Below are 19,702 nucleotides of genomic sequence, written 5' to 3'. Positions count from 1 at the left end.
TAGTATCAAACATTGTCGCTTCTTCAAGGCGGTACGAACAATTACATTTGGAAGGCAAATTATTTGTAGTTTCGTCATGAGAATGGGTGTATTCAGCAACCGAACCTTGAGTGATCAAGCAACTCAAGCCGATACAATCCCAAATAACAACCTACCCCTCTCTCAGCATGTCAAATGAGGATATAATTACCGACATATTAGCACTTGTATGATAAGGAGAAATGCGAAGATGTGACGTCGTCATGTGTGTGGCTTGAAAAGCTGCGATTCCGTCTGATTTCTGAGGGTGTAGAGGATGCCTCGCATTAATAAAAGACTGGTGGTAAAAAGAAACACCGGGGTTAGGCCACAAAGATTCAGGAAGCGACGATCGGACATTCTTGAAACAAAACGCGGGACGTCTAACAATTGGACGGGATATCTTAATAGGCTAACCGCTACCCCAGTTTGTCTGGGGTAGAGTGGCACAAGTAGTTTCGTTAGCTCCGGCGGGGAAATTCTTCCCATTGGCGGCTTTGTACATAAGCTATGCTGCAGAACCATCCTCCCAGCTTAAATTGTTTAGAGATACTTTATTCAGGCACGGCATTATTTAGTACCGATTAATTTCTGTCAGAAAAGGTTGTGAAAACTTCATTTATTGGAGGATAAACGAGGAACTCCTGTGCGGAAATACCGGAAGCACTTTTCCTTGCCTGAGAGACAACCATCTAGCCCTGCCTCCTCTATATAGGGCGGCCTGCTCCTACTTATCAGCAGAAAAAAAGCAATTACCTAAAAATATTAACAAGGAAGCTCATACATCTCGAGTCGCAATGCCCAAGCTCATCAGTGCCTTAGTGTTTACTGCCCTGGCAGCGTGCGCGCTGGCTTCACCAATTGCCGAGCCCGCTGTCACGGAGGCTCCGAATGCAAATCTAGCAAAAAGAGCTACGAGTTGCACGTTCTCGGGATCTAATGGGGCCTCTTCTGCGAGTGCTAGTCAGAAGTCATGCTCTACAATTGTCCTGTCAAGTATCGCTGTGCCCTCCGGTGTAACTCTTGATCTCAGTGATCTGGAAGACGATACCACGGTAAGGCCAAGCAAATATGCGCTACTCACTTCACTATAGTTTTCCTTATTTTCGTTTTCCGTCTTTGCCGATTTGGCTTTGTTTTTTTGACTGTGCTAAGTAAACATCCATAGGTCATTTTCGAGGGCGAGACTACTTGGGGTTATGAGGAATGGGATGGACCTCTGCTTCAAATATCGGGTAATAAAATTACCATCGAAGGTGCTAGCGGTGCTTACCTGAACCCTGATGGATCGCGTTGGTGGGATGGCGAGGGTGGCAACGGTGGAAAGACGAAGCCTAAGTTCTTCTATGCCCATGATTTGACATCGTCAACCATCACGAACCTTTACATTGAGAACACACCAGTCCAGGCTGTGAGTATTGACAATGCCAATGGCTTGACTATCACGGATATGACAATCAACAATGAAGCTGGCGATACTGCAGGGGGTGCCAATACCGACGGATTTGATATTGGCGACAGCACTAACGTCGTGATTACGGGTGCCAATGTGTATAACCAGGACGACTGCGTTGCAGTTAACTCGGGAACGGTATGTCATCAAAAAAGATCAACTATAATTAAAGTGCTTACACTTCCGCTAGGACATCACATTCGAGAATGGAGTTTGCAGTGGAGGTCATGGGTTGTCCATTGGAAGCGTTGGAGGAAGAAGCGATAATACCGTAAGCACGGTAACCTTCAAAAATTCAGAAGTCAAAAGCTCTGTCAATGGTAAGGAAGCACGCGAGTTATGCCCTCTGAACGTTTCTGAGCTAACAAAATACAAATCGCAGGTATCCGCATTAAAGCTACGGAGGGAGACACTGGAGAGATCACCGGCGTGACCTACAGCGAAATCACGTTGAGTTCTATCTCCGGGTAAGCCCAAAAGTGATATGCACTTTAGCACTATGGGTATTAACAGCATTCCAGTTACGGTATTCTCATTGAGCAAAACTATGATGGTGGCGATCTCAAGGGAAGTCCGACAAGCGGCATTCCTATCACAGATTTGACTCTCGATAATGTCTCTGGCAGCGATGGAGTTGATTCGAGTGCTTACAATATCGTCATTGTCTGTGGCAGTGGTGCCTGCTCTGATTGGACTTGGACTGACGTTACTGTTACTGGAGGTAAAACATACAGCAGCTGTGAGAACGTTCCTTCGGGCATCAGCTGCTAGTGAGCGCCGTGGGGGTTCAATCCAGGTTGTGGTCTGTAAATACTGACCAATTGATTTTACTCAATATGAATATTTCTAGCTGTCAAACAAGCACCCGCAGATGCAGGGCGCGTAGAACAGGAGCTTTTCTGACGTATTCCCCACCCGCCACTTATTTGTTTTCTTTCTCTAGATCTGCAGCCCACAAGGCCGCTCCAACGGTATTTGTGAATGAAAAAAATATAGAGGCAAATGGGACCATCTCAAGCGCAAATGCTGCAATGCCTAGTCTGGGAGTTTGTTAATATCATGTACTAACCTTAGAGTAACGAGAATCAAAAAGATATAACTTACCCTGTGTATGCACCTCGGTTTTTTGTAACCCATTCATCCCGCTTGGTAGAGTCCCATCCTTTTAGCTGGAAGTAGCGCGCATGTAGACCCGGACCAACCCTCTTACCCTGCACACCTACGTATAGAACCGTTCCGACAACAGGGATGAGGTTCAAGGGCAAGTAGATCAATGATCGCAGAAGCGCCTCTGGCCTCATACGAGCGAGGGGTCGAGTCAGAGTCTTTCCTAACCTTGCCACAGCGGCCCTCCCTCCCGATGGAGATTTTATTTGTCGTCCTTGTGCGACAAGAGACTCCTGGTCGCGAGCTATGAGGGTGCCATCAAAAGTATCAAGGAGAGCATCCCCAACTAGGAAAGAGCGCGAAAGGAGGTTCGTGATGGTGGAACTTTCGGTCAAAACGAGCAAGCCTGCAGAGATAGCGGCCAATGGGCCACTGGTAAAGGCCATGATGGCCAATTGAGGCACATAGGTGAAGAAGAACATAAATGTCGTGACGCCCATCCCTAGACTGATAGTCCGCCCAGCACGGGAGATAAAAGGGTCCCATAGATCTTTATGGGTTGCAAAATAGATTATACCCTAATCGTTTTATTCAATTCAGGTTCCAACTTGCGATAGACTGACTTCATAGTAAAGGGGGCTTGCTTACCTTGAACGGATAAAGGTACGCGCCGGACTTGACAACATCTTGAGAGGCTGCCTTGACGTCCTTGGCCTCAGTGATGACTGCTTCTTTAACTCTGTCGGACATAGCGAAGTCAACGTTTTGTGCCTTCAAGATGGGAAATGGTGTTGAAACAGGGTGAACGAGGGGATTCGAGGAAGTCCCACCTCAGGGAAATAATGACGTCATCAACCATCAAACTACCACTCATGCGACTTCATTGTTTTCATACCAGTCAACCCTTTTGAACCGTTGGAGTACAGTCAAAATACCGCTATTATCGTATAAGCTTTTATAGTAAATGGACAAGAAAAACATAGCCCAAATTGTAGCGCCTTATGAGCGAGATGAATATACGCTGTACGAGCAGTCATTCTTGGTACATGGCAGACCACTCTCTTTCCCAATCAGCAGAAGATAGGACCCTATACAAATATATAGTTCAAATCCGGGAGATTCGCCAGATCGAATCACTTCCGCTCGGTCGGTTTGCGCAAACTTTGCTAACGGTCACGGGATCACAGGCAGGACTGTCAACCACGAAAATCTACAGGGATTTAAGACAGCTTCTTACCATATTTAAAGTCCTCTATTATAACTGAGTTTTACGTGGCTATCATCTGCCTGGCACGTCGCGAAACGAAGTTTTGACTGGATGTTTAACCTCCTGGGAAAATATTATCTGAGAGGTTTGGCGTCTTTGGAGACTCATATCAGGCATCACATCCGAGTTTGAACTAAGAGCAAAGGAGATTCGTGCAAACGAATATAACAAGAAAACATTGACTGTGGCTCAAACTTAAACAAGACACCCATAATTCGTCTCAAGTCATCCATGAGAGAGGCTGTTGACGGGATTGAGCTTGTTATGGCAAAATATACCAATTCTTACGTTAATCTGGGTATTTTCGAATGGTAAAAGGAGCTCTTTGCTGATAATGCTCGTGCTGTTGGCCCCCGATTGCCTTGAAACTCACATTTTCTCGGGTATTCTCGGGCGTAGAATAGGGATGTCGTGAATGAACCAGAGTAGCTGGAATTAATGCGATCGCGTCATACCTGGAATAGGTAATTAATTAGTGACAAACTGGTGCTTGTTAGCGGCTAGGTCGGTAATACTAGAAATTGGGACGAATGTAGCGAGCAACCTTTTGATCAAGATGAGTTTCTCGTATAATGAATAAGCTCTGTGGGACCCCTCCACTTGTCAACAACTCTCGGGTGGATCTGCAATGGTGCGATTTTCACGCTGATGGCATCATTCATCGCCTAGTGCTTCAGACCAATTAACCTCAATCGTTGCCGCCCGTAGATAATATTATATGGGCTAGACCCACGGAAACCACGCAGCGGAGTCTCCCGCTTTAACGTTAAAGAAAAGCGGCAGCCAATCCCCATACCTCGCTTGCAGCAGTTTGTGTACAGAATAGTGTGTAGCTTTCCCCACACCACATGTTGGCTGAAACTGTCCACAGTATGTGGCGCACGGAAGAAGTGTTCAATCGCTGTCCTGCCTATTCCTGCCTATTTTAAATCGTTGTGTCTGCGGCTCACAGTCAATGTTCTGGGACACTTTGACATGGCATCTTTTTGGTTTCCGATCACGCAAGACGCCACCAAAATCTAAGTTCGTACTTACCGAGATTGATCTTTCAATGTAGGAATCGCGCTATATATTTTCTCTTCTTCCCTTCCCTATTCTGGATTCCGCACCTACAGCCTCCTTCGATTCCTACGTTCGCTGTGCGCTGCCCGTTCGTCCAGCGCGCCAGGAAACACGGGAGAGAAAATGTCTACTAAAATTGGGCATACCCTAGCCAAGGGCCTTGGGATTCAGCTGGCTCCCTATGAAGATGCTGCCAATGACCCAGTCACACGCGGAGAGTCGGCATTCTCTGTTGGCACCATGGACACATCCCCATACCAGGAGCTGGAGCCCTCCAGCGGCGAGTGGATCCGCGAACACACTCCATCATTATCTGATGTCGGCTTGTATTTCTACAATCTATTCCCCTTTACGCGCTGGATTGGTCACTACAACACCCAATGGCTGATTGGAGACTTGATTGCTGGTAAGTTTTGGCGCATGGTTATCAAATAATTCGCTGATGAGATTGTAGGCATAACCGTGGGAGGTGTGGTCATCCCGCAGGGCATGTCTTATGCTAAGCTCGCGAATCTGCCCGTGGAATTTGGTCTATATACCTCCTTCATGGGGGTTCTCATCTACTGGTTTTTTGCTACATCCAAGGATATCACTATCGGTGTAAGTGCTGAAGATGAAAAAGGACGAAAGTCTAAGAAGTTGTTACTGACTCAGATTACATGTAGCCCGTCGCAGTAATGTCAACGTTAACCGGAGAAATTATTACGAATGTTCAAAATCAGATCCCGGATGCTTCGCCTATCATAATCGCTCAGGCCCTCGCGATAATCAGCGGCGGTATTGTCTGCTTTCTGGGGCTAGCTCGGCTCGGAATCCTCGTCGACTTCATTCCACTGCCAGCCATTTCGTCTTTCATGACAGGATCGGCACTAAATATCGGCGCGGGACAGGTAGCAAACTTGTTAGGAGAAACTGCCAAGTTCAACACGCACGGTTCGACCTACATGATTATCATCGATAGCCTTCGTTATCTTCCCACTGCACAAGTGGATGCCGCTATGGGTCTGACAGCTTTAGCCATGCTATATGGAATCCGGTCAGCCTGCAATTACGGAGCGCGAAAAAACCCGCATCGTGCCAAGCTCTTCTTCTTTCTCTCGACGCTCCGCGTCGTCTTCGTGATTCTGTTTTACACCATGATCAGCGCGGCAGTGAACTTGCATCGGAAAGACAACCCAGCATTCTCGGTTCTCGGCACCGTTCCCCGGGGATTCCAAGATGCTGGTGTTCCTCAAATGGACCCTAAGATCATCCGCGCTTTCGTGTCTCAACTACCGGCTGCGGTAATTGTTCTTCTTATAGAACATATTTCCATTTCTAAGTCATTTGGAAGGGTCAATAATTATACTATCAACCCTTCGCAGGAGCTAGTCGGCATTGGGGTGACAAATCTGCTCGGTCCCTTCCTTGGTGCCTACCCTGCAACCGGATCCTTCTCCCGCACCGCCATCAAGTCTAAGGCTGGTGTCCGCACGCCTTTGGCTGGAGTTATCACGGCAATTGTTGTGCTATTAGCCATCTACGCGCTCCCGCCTTTATTCTTCTATATCCCACAAGCATCTCTCTCAGGGGTCATCATTCATGCTGTCGGTGACCTGATTACGCCGCCGAACACGGTATATCAGTTTTGGAGGGTTTCTCCGATTGACTGCATCATCTTCTGGATTGGTGTGCTTGTCACGACTTTCACCACCATTGAAATTGGCATCTATTGCACAATCTGCGTTTCGCTGGCAGTTTTCCTTTTCCGGACAGCTCGGGCTAACGGGCAATTCCTAGGCCGAGTATCAATCCACTCGGTTGTTGGAGACCACCTGATAAACAGCGATGAGAAATCTGCGGGCTTGCAAACCCCTCCATCTCCACCGGACGAGAATGACTACCAGCGATCTATCTTCCTCCCCATGAATCACGTCGATGGCTCCAATCCGGAGGTCGAGGTGAAGCAACCCTTCCCAGGCGTGTTCATCTATCGATTCACAGAGGGATTCAACTACCCTAACACCAATCACTACACTGATTCCTTGGTGCAAACCATTTTCCAGACTACGAGACGGACAAACCAGCAGGCCTATCTCCGACCGGGTGACCGACCGTGGAACGACGTAGATCCTGGGATCGGCAAGAATGGGGTTGGCCGTGACGTCCACCTACCACTTTTACAAGCCGTTATACTGGACTTTTCGTCTGTGAATAATGTGGATATCACATCGGTCCAGAATTTGATAGACGTTCGCAACCAATTGGACCGCTGGGCATCACCACGGACAGTGCAATGGCACTTTGCGCATATCAACAACAGGTGGACAAAGAGAGCTCTCGCTGCAGCTGGATTTGGATATCCGAGCCCGACATCAACTGATGGCTTCCATCGTTGGAAGCCTATCTTCAGTGTGGCTGAGATTGAGGGCGATTCATCGGCTGCTGCGCATGCTGAAATTTCCACCAACCAGCGCCAATCCAAGGTTTCAGACCTGGAAGCCAACACGAAGACCGTAGTGTCCGCTAGCGGAGTGGAGGAGTGGTCTGATGGAAGTGGTAATGGTCAAGAGAAGAAGTTGGCAGACGACATCAGCGTCAGCAAGGTCAGGAACCGCAAAGCTGCCGTTATTCAGGGCATGAATCGTCCCTTCTTCCACATCGATCTGACCAGCGCCCTTCAAAGCGCGGTGGCCAATATTCCTGAGGAGACCTTATCCAAGGAATGATTTAATGTTTGTATAATGTGGTTGTATCGGCTGTGGTTCTCGTTTGCTTAAGTGTCAAGAAGACTTGATATATTCCCAATCCGAAGTGATCTAATCGATTACTATTAATTTTAAAATTGAAAACACACTTCATGACAAAAATTGTATAAGTTGTTAGCATTTGACCGCCAGGATACGTTTCGATGTGGTCCATCGCACCTTCGTACGTGAATTTCCAATCAGCCCCAGGCGTATTTATATATTTTCGAGGTATTGTACTATCAAGGTCCAAGGTGGAAGGTTCAAGGTCTTGAACAAGTCCGGGTCCCGCATCACTCTTCGAAATGGCCAGCAACATGATGCGCTACGGCGGCTTCATCGCCTTCAAATGCGCCGCACACAGGACATGACGCGATTGCCGTTGTTGTCTGGAGAATGCCCGTTGTGTCCATCATCTCATCATCTCTCTCATTCAAACTCTGTCGCGTTTGTGTCTTTTGGCCCCGCTTATTTCCCTTAGGAGGTCGTATATACATGTCTAGGCCAAGGGGTTCCGATGAAGGCTCTTCAGGGCCGTCCAGGCGCATATCCTGCGCAGCGAAACGATTGCGTCTTCCACTCGGATCGCCTCCCTCTGTTCTTAGTTGTATGCCCCCTTCCCTTACGTCGGCTTCCTCTTGCATCGAGTCGGTTAGCTCGTCACCGCTCCGTAGACTCTGTACCCTTCCGACGCGCCCGTCAGCGAGGCGCACTTTGACGCCCCGCGGATGGTCCCCGCGCGTGAGTACTTCACCCACTGTCCCTGATACCGTGTGCCCGGTTGGCTGGTCGACCTTGAGGATAATGTTGACAGGTGTCCCGGGGTTGATGGATTTTGAGGGAGGCACGCGCGGGTGAGAGGGGCGCGACCGGCCAGGCCCGCCATATCGTTTTTGGCGATTCATTCTTGTAGTCGGATCTGGGATGGTATGGGCGGCGCGTAGTGATTCGTTGATGGGACGCGGATTATGTTACGTGATCGCATTATTGTCGCCTGGAGAATCAGGTGACACAGTCTTTTCTTTATCACGAACGGAAAGAGCTAGCCACGGGGCGCCAGACATTTATCCTGTGTATATGCATGGACTACATGGTTCAACTAACGAGGGATTCTTGAGAAGATTTCCAAAATAGGACTAGAGCATGTCAAATAAGGGCGTGGAAAACAACGCGTGGGTAAGCAAGTTATCCTCGACATGGACGCACCGTCGTGGCCTGAACAACCTCCTCCATCTAAATCAAAATGACCGTCGACAGCCTTCATTTTCGTATTGCAACCCCAGACGATGCGGGGCAAGTTCAGCAACTTGTGCAATCGGCATTTCGCGCCGAAGACAGCAGACAAGAGTGGACTGCGCATGAGGAACTCAACTCGCGCTTTTCCATTGAACTCAAAGAGATCCTGGCCATAATCACCAACCCAGATTCCGCGTTTCTGATGGCCACCGACAACAATGCCACCTTTGTGGCCACCATCGGGGTTTCTAAGAAGGCTGCTGATCGCGGTCGCTTGTTTATGCTCGCAGTAGATCAGAAAGCCCAGCGCGGTGGTGTTGGACGCCAGGTACTTGCTTACGCTGAGGACTACTGTCAAAGGACTTGGGGCGTCACGAACCTCGGGTTGAACGCTCTTTCGACGCGCCAGAACCTGATTTTGTGGTACATACGCCGCGGCTACCGCAAGACTGGCGAAGAAACACCATTCCCTCGTGAGCACTTCAAAGATCTGGTGTTGCCGGATGACATGTGTTTTGTGGAGCTGGAGAAAAACTTAGGCGCAGTGCCTGTTGTGGAAGGACCTGCATGAAATCGGTGATAATGTTGTCCTGGCACACCAAGCCAATGGGAGTGAGACGGAAAACCTCGGCAAGAACAAGAAGAAGAGCACAACAACGCAACCAATATGGTGTTCTGACGGAAGATTTTTCATCTCACTGAAGCCAGGAGGTTGGGTTGCAATAGCTACGCTACCATACCTATATTGAGGCGCTACGATGTCAGGAAATGCGGCAGGTATTGGGGGTCGTGTTTACAGAGCTTTCTCTGAGGTTGATGGCCAAGTGCATTGTTCACGTCTTTGGGCACTAGTTTTTCTCTCAGGGTTTCTATTTTGCTCTTTATGAACAGTCGGAAGACGTCTTTCTGCAGATTCACATTGGTGAGACCTCAATAGGGCTCGTTAAATGTGTAGTAAGTTACTTGTAATTGATGTTCTGGCCAATTCACCCCCGTACGGCGAATTTCAGCCCAAAGTGGCTCCCAGATGAATATCGAATGTATGCGATGCGTTCAATTTCGTTATATTGTCCCAAATATCTCAAATCATCAACTCGATCTATTAACCATGCCATGGTTAAAACGAAGTAGGTGCGGTCGGATAATTCACTCGCTAGATAATTTGCCTTTCGCTGCAACCCCTATCTAACGACAACGTGCAGTGTACCTTGATCGCTACTGCACGCTCCATTTCAGGCACAACTCTTGCATGATGTCAAGGCTGGCATATTCCCCGAGACAAAGTGGATCCGCGGGAAGTTAAGCCACACTGAAGATAGCACATTTGTTCTCGCAAATTCTTCTCTGCCTGAGTTAGAAAGCGGATGTCTCCACTTCTCCAAGACAACTGCTGCTGATCGTTACTCGTATCTCCTATGAATTGATTTGTCCGAAACGACCCAGTCTCAGGGGTCGGCGCCCGATTCATCTTCTCAAGCCGTGTGTACCATTATTATTCTGCGCCCGATCCATCGTGTGTGGACTACACACGGCATAGTCCGCACAAAACAGACCGAATACGATTGCGATCATCTTACAATCCTGGTCCTCCAGATAAGTGTGGCGAAATCCCGGCCTGCAGAAGGTCGATCACTCCATCCCAGGCGCTAGCATTGGTGGAGACAAAACCGTGCCTTTCCCGATTAGGAGAGTGTCGTCCCTGGTTGAGATCATACATGGAGACCTAGGCAACAAGACATTGGCCACGGGTCCAGCTGGTCTCGTTCTATTGCTAAGTTTGGCCTTCGGGATGGAGCATTCCGCCTCGGAGGACGGAGGACGGAGGCGTGTCTCTGATGAGTGGCTAAGCTTAGCCACACGAGTGATATAATTTTTCTAGGCTCCATCGATGTCATTGGTACCTGATTCGATCGATGTTGATCGGCTCGAGAAGAATACATACCTGGACGGACTGTCCCGACAACGCAGCAAGGTATAAATCGCGTCTCCCGCCTGCTCAGATCTTTCTTTATCACGAATCAATAATAGACACATTCTTTCTTGTTGACAACTACCACTCTCTACATTTCATATTTCATTCAAGATGATGTTTTCCGCACTCTTTTCCATCATCCCTCTGGTCGCCGCTCTGCCGGCATCCCACCACTCGTCCAAGAGCTCCAATGGTGCCTTCGGTGTCATCGCGGCCCATTCCGGCTCTCCCATTCACCTTGAGCCTCTGACTGCGTCCGGCTCTAACTTCTGGCTGGGTGGCAAGTCTGCTACTTACTGTCCCTCGGAGGTCGTCCCCAACTGCCCCAATAGCACCGAGACCGTGATCTACGGCGAGCACTACTTGGTATGTATCCTCCATCCCACGATCATAGTCCAGAAATGACTAACACCTCAATCAGGATGTCGAGGTCCCTGGTGGACAGGCTATCTATGTTGACCCCCGTGGAGCTCTGCGTTTCACCCAGGCACACTCGGCCTACGAGCCTACTGGCTCCTCTCAGGGCCCCTTCGTGTACACCCCTCCCAGCAGCCCTAGCAGCTCCTTCGGTTACTGGTCCTATACCGGCTGGGGTGCCTCCGGCTTCATGGCCTGCCCTGTTCCGGCTAAGAACGCGACTGCTGCTCCGTTCCGTAGCCGTGCCGCCACCGCCGCTACCAAGTATCAGGTGTTCGCCGCGCTGCGCAATGCTACTGTTCCCACTGGCAATGTTAACGACTGCCTTGGCTTCGATGCCCTTGCTGTCCCAGCCAACTCCACCAAGGGTATGGCTTGGCAGTACGTCTAAATTGGATACGATTGAGACTTCATCGACTTCCGCATGAGATTGGAAAATAAGTCCCGATGCTTTTTTGTTATAGTCAATTGCAGGTGCGCAATTAGGTGGCTACTTGGAAAGACGGGCAAAAATAATGTATATTTATATCAAGTTTGCATCATGTGAGGTTACCATGATTTGATCATAACCACTGTCTGTCCTTAACAATATATATCCGCATTGTGGTGAATCCTCATTGTTCATTGACCCAAAAAGTACTTTCCAGTCTAAATCTGGACACTCATCTGCACTGGCTCTTGATATGTATAAAGGGTGATTCTCACCCGGTTTCTCGTCTTGTCTATTGCGCACTCACCAATACTTATTTGTACAGGCTAGCTATATTTCACATATCATTATAGTTAACTCCGAAACTGATACATACGACCACAGGGTGTGGAGAACAGGGCTTCCCGTCCGCTCAGCCGTACTTAAGCCACACGCCGGTCAGTTAGTAGTTGGGTGGGTGACCACCAGCGAATCCTGACTGTTGTATGTTTTTTTTTTTTGCCAATTGGCTTCCTAGCCGGCCACCAGCATCTACCAGATACAGTTCCTAGTATAACGAGCATCCCTGTTTGTACCACATAGTCGGACATCCCTTTCCAGCTTACTTGTCGACGATCTACACTAAGCAATGGGGGTTTCCCTTCACCGTAGGTATTGGAAAAAGATGGGCATGGAAGGAGACTGCTCGTTCTCCTTTACAAGATGAGATGAAATGTCAGCGTGAAGATGCAGAGAACTGGAACCAAGTTCAAAACCTCTTCGATTCGGTCGACCATGTGGTGAAAGGGATAGCTGGACCAGTCAATTGACGATTGAGATGCATGATGAGCTTTAGACGGGCCAGGGTTTGCCTGCATTGCCCGAACTGATGATTCTCCTCTCAGATAGACCCGGAATTATCTCTACTCAATCCAATGGCAGGAACTATCAAAGTGTGTGAACTTTTATATCAAGCACAGTAATAAGAAAAAAAGACAATTTGAAAGTATTCAATGCAGATTCAATGACTGTTGTACAACAATGCAAGCGCATAAACATAAAACAAAGGGAGGGATAGATCACGTCATGTCTTCTTCACCGGAAACAAGCAAGAGCGTAAGGAAAGGAAAGAAGGAAAAAGGGGTATTCATGATCATCAAGCTCGCCATGTCCAACGAGATCCCTCCTGCTCACAGCTTCGCAGCGGTACCAGCCGACGAGATCTCGTTGTACAACAAACTAGTCAAGAAATCCGCATAATCCTCACCCGTAACCTGACCGGCAAAATATTTCGCCGCAGTCTGATACTTATTCCCCTTCGGACCCTTCGACGCCAACGAATCAGCCTGCTCCTGCAGCAGACGCAGAGCGTAGGCCTTATCGACGCGCTTGCCTTCAGAAGTGGTCACGTTGTGGCGGGTCCACTGCCACAACTGCGAGCGGGATACTTCGGCAGTGGCGGCATCCTCCATGAGGAAGTTGATAGGCACGCAGCCAACCCCGCGCAGCCAGCCTTCCATGTAAGACAGGCCGATATTAAGGTTCTTGCGGATGCCGTCTTCGGTGATCTTGCCGGGGACGTTGGTATTTAGCAGGTCGTTAGCGGTGATGTTGACGACGTCTTCGCGGCGCTTGAATAGCTGGTTCGGCGTCGGCATGTGCTTGTTGAAGATCTCTGACGCGATTGCCGCCAGAGCCGGGTGCGCAACCCATGTGCCGTCATGTCCGGCGCGCACTTCCCGCAGCTTGTCGGCGCGCACGCTCTCCATGGCCTTGTCGTTCGCCGCGGGGTCGTTCTTCACGGGGATCTGGGCAGCCATGCCGCCCATTGCATGCACGCCGCGACGGTGGCAGGTTTTGATCAGCAGCTTGACGTACGCGTCCATGAAGGGGACAGTCATGGTCACGTCTGAGCGGTCGGGGAGGACAAAGTTCGGGTGGTTGCGGAACTTCTTGATGAAGGAGAAGATGTAGTCCCAACGGCCGCAGTTCAAACCCGAGGAGTGGTCGCGCAGCTCGTAGATGATCTCGTCCATTTCAAAGGCGGCGGTGATGGTTTCGATCAGCACCGTGCCGCGGATCGTACCGCGGGGAATCCTGATGTAGTCCTGGGAGAGGTTGAAGACGTCGTTCCACAGCCGGGCCTCCAGGTGGGATTCCATCTTGGGCAGGTAGAAGTATGGTCCGTGGCCGCGGGACACGAGCTCCTTTGCGTTGTGGAAGAAGTACAACCCGAAATCGAATAGGCCGCCGGAGATAGGCTCGCCGTCGACGGTGAAGTGCTTCTCGTCCAGGTGCCAGCCGCGGGCGCGGGCAATCAGTGTGGGAAGAGTGCGGTCGGTGCGCAGCTTATACTCCTTGCCGCCTTGCTTGAAGTCGACCTGGCGACGGATGGCGTCATACAGGTTAACCTGGCCGTTGATCATGTTGTCCCAGGTGGGAGCAGAAGAGTCTTCAAAGTCGGCCATGTAGGTCCAAACATCGGAGTTGAGGGCGTTGACGACCATCTTGCGGTCGGTCGGGCCGGTGATTTCCACGCGGCGGTCGACCAGGCCCGGCGCGGGGGGCGCGCCCTTCCAGGCATCGTTCTCGCGGATGTGCTTGGTCTCCGGTAGGAAGTCGGGCAGGTGACCGTTGTCGATGGCGGCCTGGCGGTCGACGCGGCGCTGGAGCAGGGCCTTGCGGGTGGGATTAAAGGTACGGTGCAGGATGGCCAGGAAGGCGCAAGCGTCCTTGGTCAGGATCTTGCGGGCGTCATTGGGGATGGCGCCGAGGATGGCGACATCCTTGAGGTGGGACTCGATTTGGGCCATTTTGGGAGAAGTGAGATGGGAGAGATAGGCGTAATGAGGAGCAGAAAGTGATGATTCAATCAACTATATACTCCGTACCCCCCACCGTTCCGGCTGTCCGACCTGCGGAGATGGAATACGTCAGAAGCAGAAACAACCGCGGCTACTCGCTCACCCGCCGACCCGATAGCTACCCAGCCAATGGCCAGCTCGGCCAGGGCTGACCGCCTAACCTGACCACCAGCCCTCTACAGTTCTCCGCGGGAAACTCCCCCTCCCTCTCGGCCGATGTTGACCTCTCTGCCCGGCTCCCGATCGGGATGCGCCGCAGCCCGAGTCCTCTCGGCCTGGTGAATGTGCGGTTTTCTGTCAGGGCCGACCGTGGGGTTTTATAGAATGGTCATTATGAAAAGGGGGGCCGGTGGGATGAGATCAACGATGCAGGGTGAGGTATGGCTGGCCATGGTTCTCGTGGGCTCCTAACTCTCCCGTGAGCGAGTCAAACCTAAGCCGCGGTTGATGCTATGGCCTCAGGCTGACTCCCCTGTCCGACTTGTTCCGGGAGGTGATGAGACACACTACATGTGATGCACATGTGATTACTCAAATCAAGAAATTGCCACTATTTACACTACATGGTATCATCTCATATCCTGTTAAACCGTCTCGATATAACGCCGCAGCTCCCTGCGAGGCTGTCAGTATATGTAATCCCAACAATGTAAATGGGATGGATCAACAAACCAGTCCGTCACGGCTTCCTCCCACAGCCGCACCTCGTGCTCCCGGGTCCCTCCAAAATGGTCGACAAAGGCATCTCCAAACACCTCCCGCGCGACGCTGTCCGGCCGCATGAATGTGGCCGTGGCCTCTTTCAACGACTTGGCCAGACGCACGCCCGTGTCGCTGGCTCCGCCCATTTCCTCGCCCTTGGACAGCGGGGGCACAGGGATGTCGAGCTTCTTCTCGACTCCGCGCCACCCCAGCGCCAGAATGGCCGCCAGGACGAAGTGAGGGTTGGTGTCGGCGCCGGGCGTGCGCACCTCGAACCGGGTGGCCTTGGGGCTGGCGGTGGGCGGCGTGATTAGCCGAATAGATGCCGCGCGGTGCTCCAGTCCCCATGAGACCGTGACGGGGGCCCAGAAGTTCTCGACCAGCCGTTTGTAGGAGTTGACCGTCGGCGCCAGGAGCGGCATGATGTCCGGTAACCCGTCCAGCAGCCCCGCCAGAAAGTGCCGTCCCAGGTCGGAGAGATGCGCGACATCGGGATAAGGCGGGGACGGGTCCGGGGAATCGCGCAGGAAGGCATTCGAGCCGTCTGCGTTCACGAGCGAGATGTGCATGTGCCCGCTATTCCCGGGGAGCCCTTGACGCGGCTTGGCCATGAAACACGGCGTGATACCATGCTTGATGCCGAAGGCCTTGACGACGTATCTGAAAACGAGTCAGCTGGGAAACACGACCCAGTCCCAAAAGACCATACTTGAACAGCCCGGCCTTATCGGCCATCTCCTTCACCTCTCCGAATTGTAATGCCTGCATACCCGACCACCGATTAGCCCATGCTCGCCCAGCCCACTGCAGTTTTCAACTCACGGCCTCGAACACGCCCGGCCCACTCTCCGTATGCCACCCTTCAAGATCGCAGCGGAACTGTTCGCACGCATCAAAGATGCCATAGAAGTAATCCTGGTTGTGAATGGGTCGCGTGAGCGAGTATCCAAACATTCCCTCCGTCAGTGCAGGCAGCGCATTCGCAGGGTTCGTCTGCAGAAAACTGGCCGTCGCGGACGCAGCGCGTTCCGGCGTGGAATAGTCGCCCGGCGCGCGGAACTGGTAGAATTCATACTCGGCTGGGAAAGGTCAACACGAGAGCTTGTGGATGCCATTGGACTACCCACCTCCAGCCATGGCCCGATATCCCCCCGCCTCCACCTTCGCCGCCGTGCTCTTCATCAACCCCCGTGGACACGCACAGACCGGTTCGCGCGTGTCGGGGTCCAAGAAACTAACCAGGAAGAACGGCACGTTGTCCTCCCAGGGAATGCGGCGGAAACTGCTGAGATCCGGCACGGCGACCAGGTCGCGGTATCCGTTCTCCTTGTTGCTGATGGCTAGCTCGCGGTAGTAGGTGGCATCGTGCTGGTCCCAGCCGAAAATCACGGAGCAGAAGCCGAAGCCCTCGGTCACGATGGAGAGGAACTTCTCCTTGCGCATGAGTTTCCCGCGCAGGATGCCGTCCACGTCGACGCCAGCTACCTTGACTTTGCGGTCGTTCTGGAGGATGTGAGCGACATTGGAGGCGGTGACCTCGGGGTCTGTTGAAGACGACATGGTCAGGAACAGCTGAAGTGCTCGGTGCTAAGTGGGGGTGAGCAGTCAGTCCGCGTGGGTGCTCTGGGATATCAGATGCTGGCTTACCGGGTTCGAAACGGATAACCCAGCTGGACACAGTCTTGCTTATCACTTATCAGCCAGCTCCAACCGAGGGTCTGCCGTCTCACGATGCCACTGGAGAGAGATAACAGTCCGTGATATCATGTGCCCATGCCCGACACCCCTCGCGCATTACGTAAAGCCCCCCCACGTGCCCCGCGGTATGTAGGGGAAGCTGTGGTCTGCAACTCACAGACTTCCACCTGTACACTGACGAACTGGTGAGTACTTAAGGGCACTCAACAATGGATCCACGGTTAATCGAATTCTCCAGTTCAACACTATGTCCGCCACCGCTTCCCCAGGTCGTCTCCAAGGCAAGAATGCCATCGTCACCGGTGCTGGAGGGTATGAATCAATGCCTAGCTATCACCTTCCATGCATTCTAACACCACCTCTCACAGCGGCATCGGCCTCGAAACAAGCATCCTCTTTGCCCGCGAAGGCGCCAACGTGCTCATGGCCGACATCTCCCCTCCAGCACTCGAGAAAGCGGTCGCGAAGGTGAAAGAGCTCGTCCCAGGCGCGGGCCGCATCGAGTCGACCAAGTGCGACGTGTCCAAGGAATCCGACGTGCAGGCTATGGTCGAGTCGCAGGATAGCTGGGGCGGCACAGACGTGATCTTCAACAACGCGGGGATCATGCATGCCGACGATGCCGATGCCGTGGATACCCCCGAGAAGATCTGGGATCTGACGCATAACATCAACGTCAAGGGCGTGTGGTTTGGCTGCAAGCATGCTGTGCAGAGTCTGCGTCGGCATAAGAAGGCGCGAGGGAGCATTATCAATACGGCGAGTGTCGTTGCCCTGGTGGGCAGTGCGACGCCCCAGTTGGCATATACGGCTAGTAAGGGCGCCGTGCTGGCTATGACGAGGGAATTAGCGATTGTGCATGCGCGCGAGGGATTCAGGTTCAATGCGCTGTGCCCTGCTCCGCTCAAGTATGTCTTTGTTTTGCAATTGTTTGAATGAGAGGAACTCTTCTGACCCATGTGTGTGTCCGCAGCACCCCCTCCTGCAGGACTGGCTCGGCGATGACCAGCCCAAGCGCCTCCGGCGCGAAGTGCACTTCCCGACCGGTCGATTCGGCGAGGCCATTGAGCAGGCGCACGCCGTTGTGTTTTTGGCCAGCGACGAGAGCAGCTTTGTCAATGGGACGGACTTTGTCGTGGATGGTGGGATGACCAAGGTGAGTTTCGGGGATTCTGAGATTGTGAGATTGATGTCTAACTCCTATTGTAGGCGTATGTGACTCCGGAGGGTCCCGCTGCTCCTGCGCCGCAGAATCTGGGCCGTTAAACTAGGTGTTGTGCGGCTAGGACTTTTTCCACCATACCGATCTGTAGATGCAGTGTGGCATGATCTCGTCTTTACACGCAGTAAGGATAATCTCGGGAGTTTATCCCAAGACAACTTCTAATTTTTTAACAAAAAGCGTTGGATTGTAACAGAGTATTGGAATACAATAGATGTCCTGATTATTAAAACAACCCTGTGCAGATATGAAATATGTCAACGAATTCGCTCCCCCCGATACAACCTCCCATCGTAAAGCCCGGTGAGCACGCGGCCATAGTTATAGTTAATTATAACCATTGAAACCTGATTAAATCAATCAATCCAGGAATCATCAATAACCCACGCATAGAATAACCGTCGACCCACGGTCCCGTCCCACCAGCTCACGTCATGGAAGTTCAGCACGGCAATTTCCCCGCCTCCATCCCGCATTCCGGCCCCGAACACACTAATCCATCCCTTTAAACCGAGGATGGCCGCTCACTGCGCCACCTTTCTCACCACTAACTGACCCCTTCCTTCTTCCCTTCTCAACCTACCTCCACTCATCCATCACAGTCGACTGTCTTGAATGCAATTATCCCATGACTTGATCTATCCAACATGTCCCATCTCACCTTCCCCGGCGCAAATAAATCACCCTCATTCCGGCCAGCCCCGAGCAGCGGGCCCGCCTTTAAACCCCGGACTGGCGGTGCGCGGCGGTGGTACGTTAGCCCCCTAGCCCCGATTCATCGGTCGCACCCCATATTCTCATGCCCTGAATCCAATTCAGTTCTCTCTTGATATGTCTGTATGTGGTCGCGTGCTCAACTAACAACTACTTCGTGTGTTTGTTTAGGTATATCCCATTAATCGCTACAATTGGACTGGGTATGTTTCTCTCCCTCCCCTCCCTCGCCGCCTCCCCGGGTTAGCTATATTTATTATAACCAACAATATACTAACCAATGGATTACTGTGACAGGCTTCGTCGCATACGATTACTACCTCACCGCGGTATCCCGCCGAGAACAGCAACTCCGCGAAGAAGAGATACGGTGGGCGCGGAATCAGCAGCTCATGGATGCGTATGGGGATAAGGAGTCGCTGCGCGATGTGCAGCAGGCGCTGGATGCTTATGAGGTGCGGTGATGTGGTGTGGATGTGGGGGTTACGCCCGGATGGATATTTTGATGGACTGATGAGTAGATGATCCCTGGACGCTGGTAGTCTTGGGGATTGAGGTATTCATTGTGGCGCTGGCGTTGATTCTGCTCGATGGGCGTCTTCGAGTGGATTGCATTGCTATTTATTAGCAGCATTCATTGGATGGAGTTTTATTTGTGATATCACAACCAGACAGTGTTCTACAGCAGTTCTTTTTCTCTTTCACATATTATGGATTTCAATGGGGAATAGGAGAACAGAGACATACATATCCTCTACATATTGGCTATATTTAGACTGGCTCATTTTGAGAAGATATATATATGCATAAGTATCAACCCGATCACTCCCACGAA

General features: G+C 51.4%; 10 protein-coding genes across 10 annotated transcripts; 6 read left to right on the top strand and 4 right to left on the bottom strand.

Annotated features, from left to right (window-relative positions):
• Nucleotides 1-815: 815 nt before the first annotated feature.
• On the top strand, nucleotides 816-2,242 carry N7510_005476 (glycoside hydrolase family 28 protein; the record flags this gene model as incomplete). The annotated part of the gene is made up of 5 exons (XM_056977402.1): nucleotides 816-1,073; nucleotides 1,187-1,609; nucleotides 1,662-1,791; nucleotides 1,854-1,938; nucleotides 1,993-2,242. 5 exons carry the CDS (start codon nucleotides 816-818, stop codon nucleotides 2,240-2,242), a joined length of 1,146 nt encoding a protein of 381 aa, XP_056833434.1.
• A 151-nt stretch (nucleotides 2,243-2,393) lies between these two features.
• On the bottom strand, nucleotides 2,394-3,328 carry N7510_005475 (EI24 domain-containing protein; the record flags this gene model as incomplete). The annotated part of the gene is made up of 3 exons (XM_056977401.1): nucleotides 2,394-2,511; nucleotides 2,576-3,156; nucleotides 3,227-3,328. The coding sequence occupies 3 exons, from the start codon at nucleotides 3,326-3,328 to the stop codon at nucleotides 2,394-2,396; spliced, it is 801 nt and encodes a 266-aa protein (XP_056833433.1).
• A 1,678-nt stretch (nucleotides 3,329-5,006) lies between these two features.
• Nucleotides 5,007-7,615, top strand: N7510_005474 (SLC26/SulP family anion transporter; the record flags this gene model as incomplete). Its single annotated transcript, XM_056977400.1, has 3 exons — nucleotides 5,007-5,313; nucleotides 5,362-5,507; nucleotides 5,573-7,615. Coding segments are annotated over 3 exons (2,496 nt in total), but the record flags the coding sequence as incomplete, so codon positions are not given.
• Nucleotides 7,616-7,926: 311 nt separating this feature from the next.
• On the bottom strand, nucleotides 7,927-8,538 carry N7510_005473 (YwbE family protein; the record flags this gene model as incomplete). The annotated part of the gene is made up of 1 exon (XM_056977399.1): nucleotides 7,927-8,538. The coding sequence occupies one exon, from the start codon at nucleotides 8,536-8,538 to the stop codon at nucleotides 7,927-7,929; it is 612 nt and encodes a 203-aa protein (XP_056833431.1).
• A 338-nt stretch (nucleotides 8,539-8,876) lies between these two features.
• On the top strand, nucleotides 8,877-9,440 carry N7510_005472 (GNAT family N-acetyltransferase; the record flags this gene model as incomplete). The annotated part of the gene is made up of 1 exon (XM_056977398.1): nucleotides 8,877-9,440. One exon carries the CDS (start codon nucleotides 8,877-8,879, stop codon nucleotides 9,438-9,440), a length of 564 nt encoding a protein of 187 aa, XP_056833430.1.
• A 1,512-nt stretch (nucleotides 9,441-10,952) lies between these two features.
• On the top strand, nucleotides 10,953-11,649 carry N7510_005471 (putative IgE-binding protein; the record flags this gene model as incomplete). Its single annotated transcript, XM_056977397.1, has 2 exons — nucleotides 10,953-11,207; nucleotides 11,263-11,649. The coding sequence occupies 2 exons, from the start codon at nucleotides 10,953-10,955 to the stop codon at nucleotides 11,647-11,649; spliced, it is 642 nt and encodes a 213-aa protein (XP_056833429.1).
• Nucleotides 11,650-12,857: 1,208 nt separating this feature from the next.
• On the bottom strand, nucleotides 12,858-14,480 carry N7510_005470 (malate synthase; the record flags this gene model as incomplete). Its single annotated transcript, XM_056977396.1, has 1 exon — nucleotides 12,858-14,480. One exon carries the CDS (start codon nucleotides 14,478-14,480, stop codon nucleotides 12,858-12,860), a length of 1,623 nt encoding a protein of 540 aa, XP_056833428.1.
• Nucleotides 14,481-15,115: 635 nt separating this feature from the next.
• Nucleotides 15,116-16,793, bottom strand: N7510_005469 (glutamine synthetase family protein; the record flags this gene model as incomplete). Its single annotated transcript, XM_056977395.1, has 5 exons — nucleotides 15,116-15,146; nucleotides 15,204-15,893; nucleotides 15,943-15,995; nucleotides 16,056-16,312; nucleotides 16,361-16,793. The coding sequence occupies 5 exons, from the start codon at nucleotides 16,791-16,793 to the stop codon at nucleotides 15,116-15,118; spliced, it is 1,464 nt and encodes a 487-aa protein (XP_056833427.1).
• Nucleotides 16,794-17,178: 385 nt separating this feature from the next.
• N7510_005468 (putative short-chain dehydrogenase/reductase family protein) lies at nucleotides 17,179-18,197 on the top strand (the record flags this gene model as incomplete). Its single annotated transcript, XM_056977394.1, has 4 exons — nucleotides 17,179-17,243; nucleotides 17,300-17,849; nucleotides 17,905-18,087; nucleotides 18,141-18,197. 4 exons carry the CDS (start codon nucleotides 17,179-17,181, stop codon nucleotides 18,195-18,197), a joined length of 855 nt encoding a protein of 284 aa, XP_056833426.1.
• Nucleotides 18,198-18,800: 603 nt separating this feature from the next.
• On the top strand, nucleotides 18,801-19,331 carry N7510_005467 (uncharacterized protein; the record flags this gene model as incomplete). Its single annotated transcript, XM_056977393.1, has 3 exons — nucleotides 18,801-18,904; nucleotides 19,039-19,109; nucleotides 19,165-19,331. The coding sequence occupies 3 exons, from the start codon at nucleotides 18,801-18,803 to the stop codon at nucleotides 19,329-19,331; spliced, it is 342 nt and encodes a 113-aa protein (XP_056833425.1).
• Nucleotides 19,332-19,702: the final 371 nt, after the last annotated feature.

Source organism: Penicillium lagena (genome assembly GCF_028827675.1).
Source record: "Penicillium lagena strain IBT 129212 chromosome Unknown utg000003l_segment0_segment0, whole genome shotgun sequence".
Taxonomy (NCBI): domain Eukaryota; kingdom Fungi; phylum Ascomycota; class Eurotiomycetes; order Eurotiales; family Aspergillaceae; genus Penicillium; species Penicillium lagena.
The sequence above is the reverse complement of the archived record's forward strand: the minus strand, read 5'-3'. Positions and strand labels throughout refer to the sequence as shown.